Here is a 14728-nt window from a genome sequence, read left to right on the forward strand (position 1 = left end):
TATGGTAACGTTCGTAGTTGAGCCCATCAGCCGCACAAGAACGATGCTGTAGCAGGTGTTCCGGACAAGATGAATTACTCGTTGGTTGGGAAGTGTCGGCTTGTTTAGCTCATGATTAACAGCAAGGGCGAGACGAGAAGATAGAGCTCATGGCAGTTGTGCATTGAACACTGCTAAAAAGAAAGAATCACACCGTTCGTATATATCGTGTGTAGTTATGTACATGAAGGCAAGATGGCAATTTACATGATGAAGAGATACATGTTTCCGAAGTGGTTCCTATTTCTTGTCCGTGAACGCAGGAAAGTGGCGTTTTATTACACGGTCGAGCTGTTGGATGACAACAGGCTTGACGAAATACTCGTCGCCGCCTGCTTGCTTGGCGGCGGTTTTGTCGGCAATGGTGTCTTGGCCGGTCATGACGAGGACTAGAGACCTTTCCCAGTTGTTCTTGAGCTCCAATGCGCGAATTTCCCGGGTGGCTTCGATTCCGTCGCAGACTGGCATTTGTAGGTCCATAAAGATTAGCTCGATTGGGGGCGTGTCTGCAGTGGCGGATGATTGGCGCTTCAGGAAGACGTCCACCGCTTGTCGGCCATCCTTTGCCGTCTCGTACGGTAGCCCTCGCTTCTTACAGTACATCTCCATCACGCGGAGGTTGACTGTGTTGTCGTCGACAATCAGCGTTGTGGGTTTGGTGGAAGTGCTCAAACCGCGGGGAATCGGGATGCTCTCATCGGACTCTGCGGGTGTTGCGATACCTGGTTCGGATTCTGATGACACTGTAGCAGCCGATGATTCGTCACTCGAGGCAGCAATTGTCTCAGACACTTTTAGAAGTATAGGCAGCACCACTTCAGACGGTGCGACAGGCGGCTGAGCGGAGTTGATCTCCAACAAACGGCTTTCAGCCTCTTCAAGAATCGAGCCCAGGCTTGAGCTTGAGAATGGCCCGCTGGCGTAAACAACGTTGTTTGCTGGTTCAAAGGGCGGTTCTGCGTCCAAGCCCGGCAGGAGACAGATAGCGACCGCTCCTGATGGAACCCGGGACAGTTGCAGTCGGTGCTGTTCTAGTGTTGCAACGTCAAAGATCACAAAAGCGTCTTCAACCACATCCGATTGTGCAAAACCATTCTCTGTCAATAGTCCGGCAAAGTGCGAAGACAGAGAGATCGAGCTCGGGTCGGACGCGAGGCAAAAGAACCGTGAGGGTAGATTTTGGCGCGTGGGAAGTAACGGGTCTCGAGGGCGAGAGGGGCAGGAGAACTCAACATCTCTGAAAGTAGCTCGGAAATGGGAGCCGTGGTTGAGGCTGGAGGATATCAAGGCAACCGATCCATGGAGAAGCGCCGCGAATCTGGAAGCAAGGGTGAGACCCAACCCCGCTCGGGCGCTGTACAAATCCACTTTTTCATATAAATCGAATATGCGTCTGTGGTCTTCCTGATGAATCCCGCGGCCGTTATCAATGATGTCCACCGTGAGCTGATTCAAACTAGGGTTGATGGATGTTTTTACGGATACAATCCCATCCGGTGTGTGCTGTACAGCATTGTACAGGATAGGCAAGAGACTGTCCCGAAGGACATCAATGTCCATCCAAAACTCCTCGCAGCCGGGAGGAAGCACATGTGTGAAGAAAATAGACGATTGGTAACGTGTATCTCCCAAGGTGAGATTGATGATACCAGTGGAAAGTTCCGTTTCGAGTCGAAGGACCGGGTGTGTTGCATAGTGGCGGTCCGTCATGGCGATGTCAGTCCATCGATTGAGAGTAATCATATTGTTGATTATTGATACAAGATCTCGCCCACCCATCTTGATGATATTGAGATACTTTGATTGTTCATATGAGCCTGGATGGGTAGCCTTTCCGACTGATGAAGGTGCGATGGAACCGCTTTCGCCGGAGCCCAGGGCTTGAAGCTCTTCCGCCAGTAGGTCCACAGAGGCAAGTATACCGTGGATGGGCGTTCGGGCCTGGTGAGAAAACCCTCGCAGGAACTTTTCCTTTGCCCTGAGTGCATCATACAAGAGGCGCTTGCGAAACATCTGCGAAATGAGGCCGGCACAAGTCTCCACGAACCACATATCCACATCATCGAATATAGCGTGGAAGTCTTTTACCCCCACCATGAGGAGGGACGCGCCAGACACACTCTCACACGGAGCGGCGATGATTCGGACAGTCTTTGTGGTCGGCAGAGGTTCATGATTCTTCTCTGCGATCAGGGCGTCCAAATATTCCGTATCCTCCCACAGCCCGCCTTCCAGATCCGAAACCAAAATGGGGTTCCGTCCTCCGAGATCGATATAGGTTGCTTTGGCAGGTTGCAGTTTAATGATGGCATTGGGATAGGTAGAACGCAGGATCCGAAAGACAGGCTCCTCGGACACGACCTTGTCCAATTCCGACTGTGCGCTGGAGAGGAGCTCGGCCATTTGATGGCGTTCCCGTTGTCGCCGGGCTCGGGCGGCCAAGATCAGGTCCGAGACAATCCAGTCGGCGAGGCGAACCAAGGCCTGCTCCTGGTCTTTGGTGATCGGGTCTTCGGCTTTACTGGAGGCCACACATAATGAGCCGAGGCCCACGCACTCACCCGACTCATGCTGGAGGCGAAGGGGCACGCCGGCGTAAGCGTAGAGGCCACCTTGTTCAAGATACGGACATTTTCGAAATCGCCAATCTTCCTGGAGGGTGGGTAGATGGAATACGCTCTACGAACTATGGCTTAGCAGGCTATAAAGTATAGGAGACACCGCGACTTACACCAGGAGGTTGGGTCACTGTATGGGCGCAGATGGTTTCACCCCTTGGTAGGTTCCCCAGCTCCAGGTTCACGGTAGCTAGACGAATATAGACATCGATATCCAGAATGCCGATCACGGCGAATTCCCATCCGGTGGACTCCTGGGCGAGACGGACTTTCTGCTGGAGGCCAGAGAGAAGCTCGTCCTGCTTTAGAACATCGCGGGTGTAGTACCATAGCATGGACAACCTAAGGCGCTCATTGTGGGCTAAAAAGGCACGCAGGTAGCGGTCGTCGAAGTCCGGGGGTTTGTTCCAGACGGTGTGGGTTACTGCGTTGGGGGCCTTGGGCGGGTAGAATTTTGAGTCGATGTCCTCAGGCTTACAGGCGCTGATTGGTTCATCGAGACGATCCGGGTCCAGAGTGGTAAGCTGCTCTCGCGGTGGGTATCTGGGGGGACGATATCGCGAGGTTAGAATGGCTGCATCTGCTTTGGGCAGAAATGAAGCAGCAGGCATGTTTTTGGGTTACAGAGGCTGACGGTCACATTGAGGAGGCTGAACTGGTGAAGGTTGTGTTGATGGGTAACAGCAGCTGGAGGCAGACGAAGCGACCGAGCGACCGGCCGAGGAAAAGAAGCGGGAAAACCGGTTTCTGTCCCACCACGTGACTCTTTTTAATTTCCCTGCATGGGGAAGGGATGGGACGGGACGATGCACGTGATCAGTCCTCTGCTCTCTTTCTCTCTTTCTGACTCTTGATCTTCACGCGAATACCTCAGATTCAGATCTCGACTGTCATCTGCAGCAAGGTAGCATTCCATCTCCATGCATCCCAGAGCCTCAACGGACGAAAAGCGGAGCCGTGCTGGCGCCGTTCGTCCGTGCTATACGGATCCATCGGGCCATTTCTCTTAGTTATCCCCCGACCAAAGGTTCAATCAGGTTCAATCTCCCTACCAATCAATCCTTCTATCATATCACATCGAACCTATTCAACCTACTACCCAATGAATCAGCAAAGGTGAATATACTTCCGTCTCCGTAGAGCTTGCGTTGGACAGGATGATATGTGACGGAATTGGAGCCAGTCTCCCTGAACCCATTAGCAGATCTTCGTCGGTTCCGTGGACCCTTGCCAGGCAGAGCATTCGCCGCGTTGTCATCTAGCGCCTGCTGAGCTGAGATACTTGACTGCGCCGATCGCTGTTTGGCATCCCTGCTGACTAATTATAGAGATGGTCGGAGCATGGATGATCGATTGAAGTCGGCCACCGACGATTTCTTATGGTTACTACTCTGAGGTCACTTATGCTCAGACGTATACTCTGAAGCGAAACATCCTTAATCCACTCTCCGCAAGCCGCGATGATAAGATACCCCACCCTGTATCCGCAGTGATCACCGGTATGACAATACTCTGGCATTTACACGGCTTATCCGAGGAGCATGCAAACTCAGCCCAGAGCGGGTATTGGATACGCTGCGTCGCCTGTTCTACACCAAACGAAATGCGTTGCCAAGAGACGGTGGGGGTGGGAAACCAACGGCTATCTCTGAGGTTGCTAAGCCGTCCTTGTTCGGGGAAAGCCCTCCGTATGGTTGCGCGGCCCAATACTGCTGGACTATATCTTCTGGAACACACCGCAATCGAATGCCACCGGGACTTGCGAGCGTGCATCAAAGAATAACTATCCATTATACTTCTTCTTGCCTAAGATGCGGATCTTATTCTTCAGCAACAGGTTTCCTGTGGACGACCCGGCGGAGATCTTTCGACGTCTCCGCCAGCAAAGCCAACGAAGTCAGCATGTCGTACTGCGACAGCTGTTGCATGAGGTTACCACAGCAGTCCGGGATGAAATCCGCCTACTTCCAGCGGAATTACGAAGTCGCCTGCCGCCATTTACCTCGATTCTAGACCTGGCCGAGCATTACAACTGGCACCGAGGGCCGCTGTGTGGGACTTTCGAATGTGTCTTCCTATGCCTGGTCTCTCTATGCCTGTTCGTGGGGTGAGTAACAAAAGACACCCTTTTCTGGCAACATGCTGATGTCCAGTCGGAAATAGTGACTTCGAGACAAGGCCAGAGCAATTTCCTCTTTCAAAGTCTGATACAGTGGTCACTGGGCTCGGACTTGGGTTTCTCGCGGCAACTGCCGTCGTTGCAGCTCCCTCGTTGACAGATCTCCCACAGGTAGCGGCGGATGTGGTTCGCATTGCCATGAGAGTAGGACTCGTGGTATACGGAATGTCCCAGGATCTCGAACCTCAGGATCTCGATGCTTCACCGCAGAGCTGGACCACGTTGATAAAAGGATTGGGCGAGGAGGTGGTTCAACGAGAATTAGACAGATTTCACGAATCCACGGTAAGGGCAAACAAATGCATCTTCTGCCCAATCATAGGCAACCAACTGACTGTACCGGCTTTAGGGGACGCCCGGCCCAAGCCAACTGTATATAAGCGTTGTTGAGCCGGATGCGAGCGTCTTCATCAATGGACCTCCTTCGCGGATGCGCCTACTTTTCTCCACTCCAGGAGTCCTGCAGACGACACCTCGAGCCCCGCTGCCCGTGTATGGAGGACCGTGCCATGCAGCGCATCTGTACGACTACAGCCATGTCGCTTGGACGGTGCAGCACGTCCGCCCCAACATCGGCCAGATCTCTTGTCTTGATTCCGCACCTTTGCTCTCCATGGCAAATGGACAACCTTTGCACTCGGCGACCGCATTGGAGCTGTTCGAATCCGCCACCTTGATTCTACTCACCAACATCATTCGATGGGGCGAAGTTGTTGTTGCCCTGACACATATCTCGAGTAGCCTCATCGACAAGGAAGCCCATCAGCAAGAGGAAGCGTGCGTTCGAATTGAGAGCTGCAAACCATCGCTTGTCATTGACGATCTCATGCGAACCCTGCAAGCGGGGAGACCTGGCTGTACCACGGTTTCATACGACGTGGCTGATTGGATAGCACATGATAATTATGATGCATTGAATGATGAAAGCGAGAACAAGATTGCGGTTGTTGGCATGTCTTGCCGTTTACCAGGGGGCGCGGACGACTTGGAACGGTTCTGGGAGCTGCTTGAGGACGGACGAGATGTTCACCAGCACATCCCAGCTGACCGCTACGATGTCGAGACACATACAGATCCCACCGGTAGACGCGTCAACACTAGTCAAACGCCTTTTGGGTGTTTCATCAACGAGCCAGGGCTCTTCGACGCGGGCTTTTTTGACATGTCTCCACGTGAAGCTGGGCAAACCGACCCTACCCACCGGCTGGCGTTACTTACAGCATACGAAGCCTTGGAACAGTCTGGCTACGTCCCTGATCGCACGCCATCCTCTACCCGGCAGACGGTGGGCACCATGTACGGACAATGCTCTGATGACTACCGCGAGGCGAACGCTGGACAAGATATTGACATGTACTTTATTCCTGGAAACTACCGCGCCTTTGCGCCTGGACGGATCAGCTACTTCTTCAAATTCTCCGGCCCAAGCTTTAGTTGTGATACCGCTTGCTCAGCCAGCTTAGCTGCAGTTCAGATCGCCTGCGCAGCTCTGAGTCGCGGTGAGGCCAACATGGTTGTTGCCGGTGGCTTGAACATTCTTACCAGCTCTGACAGCTTTGCCGGTCTCAGCCGGGCGTTCTTTCTCTCCAAAACTGGTGGCTGTAAGGTTTTCGACGACAGCGCGGATGGATACTGCCGTGGGGATGGCATTGGGTCTGTGATCTTGAAACGGCTATCCGACGCACAGAGGGACAATGACAATGTCCTGGGTGTTATCCTCGCCACTGCGACAAACCACTCCTCCGCAGCGGTTTCAATCACTCACCCTCATGCACCCACTCAGGCAGATCTGTTCAAGAATGTATTGACACAGGCAGGTGTAAGCCCACTGGACGTTGACTTGATCGAAATGCATGGCACTGGTACACAAGCAGGCGATGCAGCTGAGATTGACTCTGTGACTCGGGTGTTTTGCCCAGGTCGTCGCCGCCCTGAAACACTGCATATTGGCTCAGTCAAGGCCAATCTGGGCCACGGGGAAGCTTCAGCAGGAATCGCTGCCTTGATGAAGGCACTCTTGATTTTCCAGCACAATGCTATTCCCAAGCATGTGGGAATCAAGACGCGGCTGAACTCCAAGTTTCCTGATCTGGATCGCTTGAACGTTCATATACCCCATGATACTGTGTCCTGGCCCCATCGTGCCGATCGACCGCGCTACATCATGGTCAACAACTTCAGTGCTGCTGGAGGAAACACCAGCCTGCTGCTAGCGGAGCCTCCGCAACGTCCTGAGCCTGATCCCAACAGCTGTCCTGCAACAACTTTTGTCGTGGGTGTCTCGGCAAAGAATGCCCTCTCCCTGCGTCGAAACCTTGAGACCCTCATCGCTCATCTTTACGGCCGTTTGAACTCCGTGCACCTCCCTAGTCTGTCTTATACAACGATGGCTCGTAGGATACACTACGCTCGACGGATTGCCATACAAGGCTCATCTTCGTCAGAAATCTTAGAAAAGCTTCAGCTGCGGCTGGCGGATTTGACTGGTTCGTTGCAGGACCGCCCGGTCCAGGTCCCGGCTGCGCCACCTGTTGCATTTGTTTTCTCGGGGCAGGGTAGCTTCTACACCGGAATTGGTCGCACCTTGCTAGAACACTATCCTCCATACGAACAAGACATCCATGGCCTCGATCAGCTTTGTTTACTCCATGGCTTGCCGTCCATCCTTCCCGCGCTCAGGGGATCGGATCAACCGACTGGTCACGGTACGAGCGGACTGATCCCTGTTGTGTCACAGCTCGCAACGGTCTGCGTCCAGATTGCCCTATTTCGACTGTGGACACACCTTGGTGTAAGGCCGCATGCGGTTATCGGAGCTAGCCTCGGCGAGTACGCTGCCCTCCACGCCGCTGGCGTTCTTTCAGCCAGTGAGACAATATACTTGGTTGGCCGGCGGGCATTATTGATGGAGGAGCTGTGCGCTGGCGGCACCCATTCCATGCTGGCTGTCCAGGCTACAGTGGAAGATATTCAGCAATGCGTATCGGACAGATCACTGTACGAGGTCGCATGTATCAATAGCCCCCGGAGTGTCACTATCAGCGGGCTGATCGCCAACATCACTACCGTCAAGTCCACGCTCGAGTCTCATGGGTATCGAACAGTCCTCCTGAACGTACCATATGCATTCCACTCTGCGCATATGAATCCAATTTTGGAGCGCTTTGGTGAAGTCACGCGACAGATTCACCTTCGGCCTCCTAAAGTACCTATCCTGTCACCACTTCTTAGCAGTACTATACTCGAGGGCCAAATACTACCTGTATTGTATTTGAGAGATGCTACCAGACACACTGTGCACTTTTCCGCTGCTCTAGAGCACGCTTGCCATCAGGGTATTATCACGCCAAAGACAGCCTTTGTGGAGATCGGAATCCATCAAACTTATAGCAAGGCCGTGCGTGACACAGTCTCGGGGGTGGGCACGATTGTTCCAACCATGAGATCGGATGAAGACAATTGGAAAACTCTGGCTGCTAGCATGTGTGCTCTACATGAAGCCGGAGTTGCACTGGACTGGAACGAGTTTTACCAGCCCTTCGAACAGCATCTGAGACTGCTTCAGCTGCCGTCGTACCACTGGAACTTGAAGAATCATTGGCTTCAGTATAATGGGGACTGGCTATTGACCAAAGACAAGGAACCTTCCGGGATGAATGCTCGTGAATCAGGTGCTCCTGCTCCCTCAGGCCTTCGAACACCGCTTCTACATAGGATTGTGGAAGAAACCTTGTCACGAGACGGAGGACGTGTTGTGATAGAGTCCAATGTCTGTGATGAGGAGTTTTTCGGTGTCGCATCGGGGCATAAGATGGCTGGAAGGCCTGTAGTCTCGGTGGTATGTATCTTTCTCACTGGGTATTCTCTTAACTCACGATCTTTTCATAGTTTTCGTACCCAGATATGGCGCTCTCTCTTGCCAAGTACATCCATTCCAAGATACGGCCAAACATAGCCACGCCAGCAATGGACTTTGGCAACGTACACGTCCTTCAAGGCCTCATTCCAATGAAGAACCGATCTCTTCCGCAGTATGTTCGCTTACGGATCGATGCCGACTTAAAGCGGTCATCTAGCGCAATGCAGGTTTCTATCTACCAAGAAACTCAAGACGGTGCCCCCGAGGAGTTTGCGACGGGAACGGTATCTTTTGGAGACCCTACCGGCTGGCTCTCAGACTGGGCAAACATAGCGCACCTTGTGACCAGTCGCATCGCAGCTCTTCATGACCTGGTGCATCAAGGCCAGGCCGACCGATTCACTCAGGCCATGGTGTACCGGCTTTTCCAGAGTATTGTGGACTACTCTGTCCCGTATCGTGGGATTCAGTCGGTCGTTGTTCACGGGCTTGAAGCCGTTGCCGATATCATTCTGCCCCCAAGTCCAGAAGGACGCTGGCCAATGGCCCCTCCCCATCAGATCGATGCCCTGGCCCATGTAGGCGGCTTTATTTTGAACGCTGGACCGGCTACTGATTCTAGCGAGACCATGTATGTCATGGAAGGTTGGAAGTCCATGCGCTTTGGAAAGGTTCTTGCTGCAGGTACCACTTACCGGTCCTACGTGAGGATGATGCCATCCAGCGATGGTTCAGGATTCTTTTTTGGCGATGTCTACATTATGGAGGGCGAGGAGATCATTGGGGTGGTTGGCGGAATGACCTTGCGCCCGCTACCAAGGATTCTGATGAAGAGATTCTTTGATCCCAGTGATCCTGTGAAAGCAGACTCAGCAGCAAAGCCATCGACAGCGCTTTCCGAAACTAAGATGTCAACCCAATCGCCAATTTCGGAGCCAATAGCCCTTACTCCTAGCACACACACATCGACCAGTGAATCTCCGCCGTTTCCCGCTACGCCGCTAGGCGACTCCGAGTCTGGACGAACATCAGAATTAACGCCTGGCTCCGCCGCTGCCAAAGTCCTAGCTCTGATCGCCTCTGAGACTGGTGTTGACATTCAAGATCTAACCGATGAGACCCACGTCGCAGAAATTGGTGTTGACTCTCTGCTCTCTTTGGTGCTCGCAGAGAAATTTGCGCAGCAGCTCGATGTTCATCTTCCTGGAAGCTTCTTCCTTGAATCTCCGACTATCAAGATGGTTAAAGCTAGATTCGAGGCTTAATGTTGCGAGCATTTTCACTTGTTTGTTGGTCTTTACGCGTTCCACTAACTATACAGAGATATTCTGATTATTGTTCTTTGTTGCGTCCGACTAGTAGAAGCTTGGCCTATATATAGCTCAATTGACATCTATGCTCTTCTTGTTACATTTGATTTGCAACCACCATAAATCACCGTCTGTACGTTCGATTCATGAACGCCATATGAAGTCTCCAATTGTATGCACAAACAAGGAGTTCCCTGGCACCGCATAATCGAATCCCTTTTCTAAACCCGATATCTCCGTCTCTATTTCCACACTACTCTACAGCTGCATACCGATACGAATGTATGTCTCTGGCGTGGTGGCACAAGCCTCGCGTGGATAGCTACGAGTTACAGCAACGCAGGTTACTCTGCGTCGAACCAACGAAATCCCGAGGATAATAATCTCACAGGTATTACAGGCCTTGTACTACACATACCTAAACAGCTGCATTGCAGATCGTGCCCTTAAGCAGTCATCAACGCCCGGACTCCGTGTGAGAATTAACCCGATATCCTTACGGGTTGATCGAGTTTGACTGCATGTGCACCGCGTCTGTCTCTGCATTTGCCGGTTCCGGTTATTGAATGCGTGGTGTCGGGGTTGAGGGCTCGCGATTATCCCGCTCTTCAATGATTATCCTTCCCCCTGGTAGTCAGCTTCCTCTGTTTTCAGCATTATATGTGGCTGTCATCGTGTCGCCCACAATTCAGCCACTACTGTCAATCTATATATGAGCGAAGCTGAGACAGCGGAGAACGCCGCAAACCATCCAACAACACAACCGAAACCATGGACACCTCAAGCCCATCATACCCCGCAATTCCACACCTACTCAGCCGTATAGCCCTGCTGGCTATCGGCGGCCTGCTCTCCCTGGGACTTCTTATAGTAACGCTCGACTACATCGACGGGTATATCCGCCGCCGCGCCTTCGGCTCCATCCCCATCGTCGACGAGCACAGCAGACTCAGTTACATACTCCGCTGGTTCAGCGGGCCATTCGACGCCCTAGAGAAAGTCTTCGAGGCGTACGAGAAGTACAGCAAAGCGAATATCCCCTTTGTGATGCGCATCCAGGGCGATCATCATGCTATTTCGCTGCCGCCGAGCTCGGGGAAGGAGATTCGGGCTATTGGGCATGAGAAGTTGAGTTTTTTGCATGCGTTGAATCAGGTACGTGTTCGCTTGGGGGGCTCAATTGGGTATGGATGCTGACTGGTGATGTGGTGGTAGTTTGCGGATATGTATATGCATACGAATGTGCTGAGTCGGACGCCGATTGAGGCGGTGCATTCGTGTAGTAATGAGGCGACGATGAGTATGTTCTCACATATCCAAGAACAAGAGTTATCAGGCTGACGAGGGTTGCGATAAAGAGAAGTTCCAGGAGCAGCTGGCCGCTGAAGCAGACAAGCATTTGCCTCCGGTTTTCAACCCACTGGGCAGTCAGGGTGCGTCTCATTACATCTAAACTCTTTGTCCGGCACTTCTAATTAACGCAATGCGTCTAGACTGGACAGAAGTTACTCCCATGAAGGCCGTCTTCAAGGCAATCTCTCCAATCGCGACATCTCTGATCCTAGGCCCGAATTCACCCCACGCAGTCGAGTTCACAGCCCTAGCAGCAGAGTACAATAGGCTGAAGATGGCCAACCGTCGCCTACGCGGTGACTTCCCACGGTTCCTCCGCCCTGTCGTATGGCAATTCGCGCCGACCTGCCGGGGCCTTCGAAAAACCATCTCCCTCCTCAAGGTGATCCTCCTCCCGGAAATCCAACGCCGAGTCAACATCGTTCGCTCCGGGACAAAGCACCAGAACGGCCATACCACAGGCTTCTCGCTCCTCGACGCTCTCATCGAAGCAACCATCAAGAACGGCTCGCTCAGCAGGAGAGACGCGAGCAATGACGCCCCGGCAGTCGACCTCATCGCGCAGCAGCTCATGCTCTTCCACTTTGAGCTTTCGCGCGCCACAGGCGTGAATATCGTTTTCTTGCTGTACCGCATCATGAACCACCCGGAGTATGTACAGCCTCTCCGGGACGAAATCACCAAAGCCCTAGAAACCTCCGGTGGAGAGTGGGTCTTCGATATGCTCAAGCTCGCGCCGAAGCTGGAAAGCTTCAACCGGGAGGTTTTCCGCATGCACGATATCTCTGTTTGTATGGCCCCCTCCCCCATTCCATCTTCACTCCCACCCTGGCAGGTTTAACTGAGATAACTCTAGTCATCAACATCCGCCTCGTCATGCAAACCGTACACCTCGACTCGGTAAACCTCACCCTCAAACCCGGAACGTTGATCTCCACCCCCTCGCGCCCCGTCCACTTCGACCCGCTGTACTACCCAGACCCCTACACATTCAACGGATACCGCTTCTACGACGCCGAGACAAACACCTGCAGTCCACGTATCTCGACTACGTCCGCGACGTATCTCCCCTGGTCGCATGGCCCCGGCGCGTGTCCGGCACGGAATATCGCGTCGCAGATTACCCGGGTGATGTTTATTAAGTTGTTGATGCTGTATGACTTTCGGGTTGCGAATGAGGTTATGCCGGATTATGAGAGGATTGTCGAGAGGGTGATTTATTTTCCGAATCCGGATGTTAGGATGGGAGTGAGGCCTCGGAAGGGGTAGTTTTGTTGGTTTAAGATAGGGAGTGCTTCGCGTTACTTCTGGGGGGGTGGTGAAGGGCAGGGAAGACCAATATCATGATCCCAGGGTGCACACTAAAGGGTATATATATTATATTTTACCTCTGTTGCTATTACATAGTGTGTGTCACTCTGTCCTATACAGAATGACATATCGTTCTCAATCAAGACTAGCAATAAAAGCTTCCCTTATATTACAAATTTACAATTACGCTAGCTTTACTGTGCATCAACTATCAAGCAACGGCGTTCTCTCATCAGCTCCTGATCCCTTCGCCTGAGCACCCTTAGTAGATCGCTTGATACTAACAAACGGAAAGCGGGTCTGCTTCGGGCTCTTCGCCAAATTTGACGGCGCCAGGTTATCGAAATGATGCTTCTGCTCCGGCGTGATCGAGTTGATGTATCCCGGTTTGGCAATTGGGGCGGTTGAAGCCCGTCGCAGGGTGCGGTTATCGGGGGCGGAGAATTTGCGCGGTTGAGGTGGGCGCTCTGCTGGTGTGGAGCTGTTGCCGTGGATGTCGGATTCGTCGATGATTTCCCTACTACGGTCAGGTTGTGTTCACTATAGCTGGAGTGTATGTTGATGTGCACTTACTCCCCGATTAACTCTTCCACTACATCCTCTAGTGTCACGACGCCCAGAGCGCCGCTGTTCTCGCCAGGCTCGGTGGATACAAGCGCCATGTGCGAGTGGCCTTCTTGGAAGTAGTTCAGGATGTCAAGGCAGCTGGTGTCGGGGCCTGTTTCCGGTAGAGTGGCAAGAACAAATTCACTGACTCGCTTGGCGTCTTCAGGGTCGTAGGTGATCAGCGTCTTGACCAGAAGCATTCCAGAGAAATTCGTTGGGTTGTCCGGGGCGTGCACGGGAATTCTCGAAAACCCAGCAGACAGGATAACCTCCATGGTCTTCTCATCCAGCACGGCGTCACTGGCGATCGTGAATACATTGTTCATGGGCGTCATGATGCTCTTGACCGGCTTCGCCTTCAGATCGAGCACAGCGGTGATGATGGTGACTTCGTCTTCGTTGAGGCGCTCGGCGGGTTGCGATCCGAGGGATTGATGCAGAGTGACTAGGGTCTTGAGGCCGGACTTTTTATATACCGTACCGTGGTCTTCACCGAGAAGCCAGTCGAGGAGTTTCGCCGTTGGCCAGGCGGCGGGCGCGAAAAGGTACATTAGGAAGAGCACGACCGGGGAGAGGTAGGCGCCGATGGGGAGGCCATAGCGAACGCAGACAGACTGGGGGATGACCTCGCCGAAGATCACTAGACGGTCAGCATGGCTTGAGTATCAACAATGAAGACAACTCACCGATCAAGACGGTACTGCCGAGAATCGCAGGCCACCCTCCACCTAGGGTCTTGTCGAGGACGATAGGCAAACTCTCATTCACAACGACATTTCCCAGCAACAGCGTCACCAAGACCCAGTGCTTTCCCTTGCCGATGAGCTTCAGGACGGTTTTCGCATGGCGCTGTTCCGGTCCTTCGGCGGAGGTCGCAAGCACTTGCAGATGGACACCATCTTGGCCCATCAGGCTACACTTGTCAGTTTGATTATAGAGAATGAAAGGGATACGCATACGCGATGGTTAACCCGGCGAAAACACCTCCAATTAGGACCAACGCAATGGCTGCGCTCAAGTTAAACCAGAGATCGCCATCCGAGCCCTCCGCGCCCTCTGCAGCACCCACGGCCGCCTCGGAGTTCAATGGAAAGGCATATCTCAGAGGCAGATGCAGCAGGAGCACCAATATCTGGGGCAGAAAAAGTGACCTGGATTCAACCATCTCGTTGCCGACAACAGTTCGGAAGCTCGGTTGGGGTGTCGGGGAAAGCAATTGACGAAAGCTCAAAAGGCTGGCCGCCTTACAAGGCATGACAAAGAGGCTAACCAGGGGCCAAACAACTCCAAGTGGATTGCCAATGCCAGCCTGGTAGGGTTGGCCAATCAGATCCAGCGATAACTGTCGCTCTTGCAGCTTTATTGCTCCACCGGGGTGGGCTCTCCTGTCCTGATTTGGCCGGTGTCCAGGCAGCAACATTCTTCCACTCCACCAGAGACAGGGCTCCCCGAT

The 14728-nt window shown here is 53.0% G+C and overlaps 4 protein-coding genes across 4 annotated transcripts; 2 read left to right on the forward strand and 2 right to left on the reverse strand.

Moving 5' to 3' along the window:
• Positions 1 to 161: 161 nt before the first annotated feature.
• Positions 162 to 3335, reverse strand: BJY04DRAFT_199338 (hybrid sensor histidine kinase/response regulator). The gene is made up of 2 exons (XM_073712758.1): positions 2771 to 3335; positions 162 to 2718 (listed from the first exon to the last, which is right to left on the reverse strand). Exons 1-2 carry the CDS (start codon positions 3266 to 3268, stop codon positions 280 to 282), a joined length of 2937 nt encoding a protein of 978 aa, XP_073566670.1. The 5' UTR covers positions 3269 to 3335; the 3' UTR covers positions 162 to 279.
• A 595-nt stretch (positions 3336 to 3930) lies between these two features.
• Positions 3931 to 10093, forward strand: BJY04DRAFT_231310 (type I polyketide synthase). Its single transcript, XM_073719498.1, has 4 exons — positions 3931 to 4764; positions 4821 to 5121; positions 5186 to 8674; positions 8725 to 10093. Exons 1-4 carry the CDS (start codon positions 4469 to 4471, stop codon positions 9958 to 9960), a joined length of 5322 nt encoding a protein of 1773 aa, XP_073566671.1. The 5' UTR covers positions 3931 to 4468; the 3' UTR covers positions 9961 to 10093.
• Positions 10094 to 10776: 683 nt separating this feature from the next.
• Positions 10777 to 12627, forward strand: BJY04DRAFT_222704 (cytochrome P450; the record flags this gene model as incomplete). The annotated part of the gene is made up of 5 exons (XM_073717473.1): positions 10777 to 11160; positions 11221 to 11305; positions 11364 to 11438; positions 11499 to 12149; positions 12215 to 12627. The coding sequence occupies 5 exons, from the start codon at positions 10777 to 10779 to the stop codon at positions 12625 to 12627; spliced, it is 1608 nt and encodes a 535-aa protein (XP_073566672.1).
• Positions 12628 to 12873: 246 nt separating this feature from the next.
• Positions 12874 to 14440, reverse strand: BJY04DRAFT_210363 (uncharacterized protein; the record flags this gene model as incomplete). Its single annotated transcript, XM_073714241.1, has 4 exons — positions 12874 to 13186; positions 13243 to 13915; positions 13962 to 14188; positions 14235 to 14440. 4 exons carry the CDS (start codon positions 14438 to 14440, stop codon positions 12874 to 12876), a joined length of 1419 nt encoding a protein of 472 aa, XP_073566673.1.
• Between the last annotated feature and the right edge of the window lie 288 nt (positions 14441 to 14728).

The sequence above is a fragment of the Aspergillus karnatakaensis genome, assembly GCF_047715665.1.
Source record: "Aspergillus karnatakaensis strain CBS 102800 unplaced genomic scaffold BJY04scaffold_62, whole genome shotgun sequence".
In the NCBI taxonomy this organism is placed as follows: Eukaryota; Fungi; Ascomycota; class Eurotiomycetes; order Eurotiales; family Aspergillaceae; genus Aspergillus; species Aspergillus karnatakaensis.

Excerpts from the sequence above, each read along its gene's own strand:
- BJY04DRAFT_199338 (XM_073712758.1), bottom strand. The coding sequence starts at position 3,268 with ATGCCTGCTGCTTCATTTCTGCCCAAAGCAGATGCAGCCATTCTAACC. Across the intron at positions 2,719-2,770 it reads CAGTGACCCAACCTCCTGGT|AGCGTATTCCATCTACCCAC; the intron begins GTAAGTCGCGGT and ends CATAGTTCGTAG.
- BJY04DRAFT_231310 (XM_073719498.1), top strand. The coding sequence starts at position 4,469 with ATGCGGATCTTATTCTTCAGCAACAGGTTTCCTGTGGACGACCCGGCG. Across the intron at positions 4,765-4,820 it reads TCTCTATGCCTGTTCGTGGG|TGACTTCGAGACAAGGCCAG; the intron begins GTGAGTAACAAA and ends AGTCGGAAATAG. Across the intron at positions 8,675-8,724 it reads GAAGGCCTGTAGTCTCGGTG|TTTTCGTACCCAGATATGGC; the intron begins GTATGTATCTTT and ends ATCTTTTCATAG.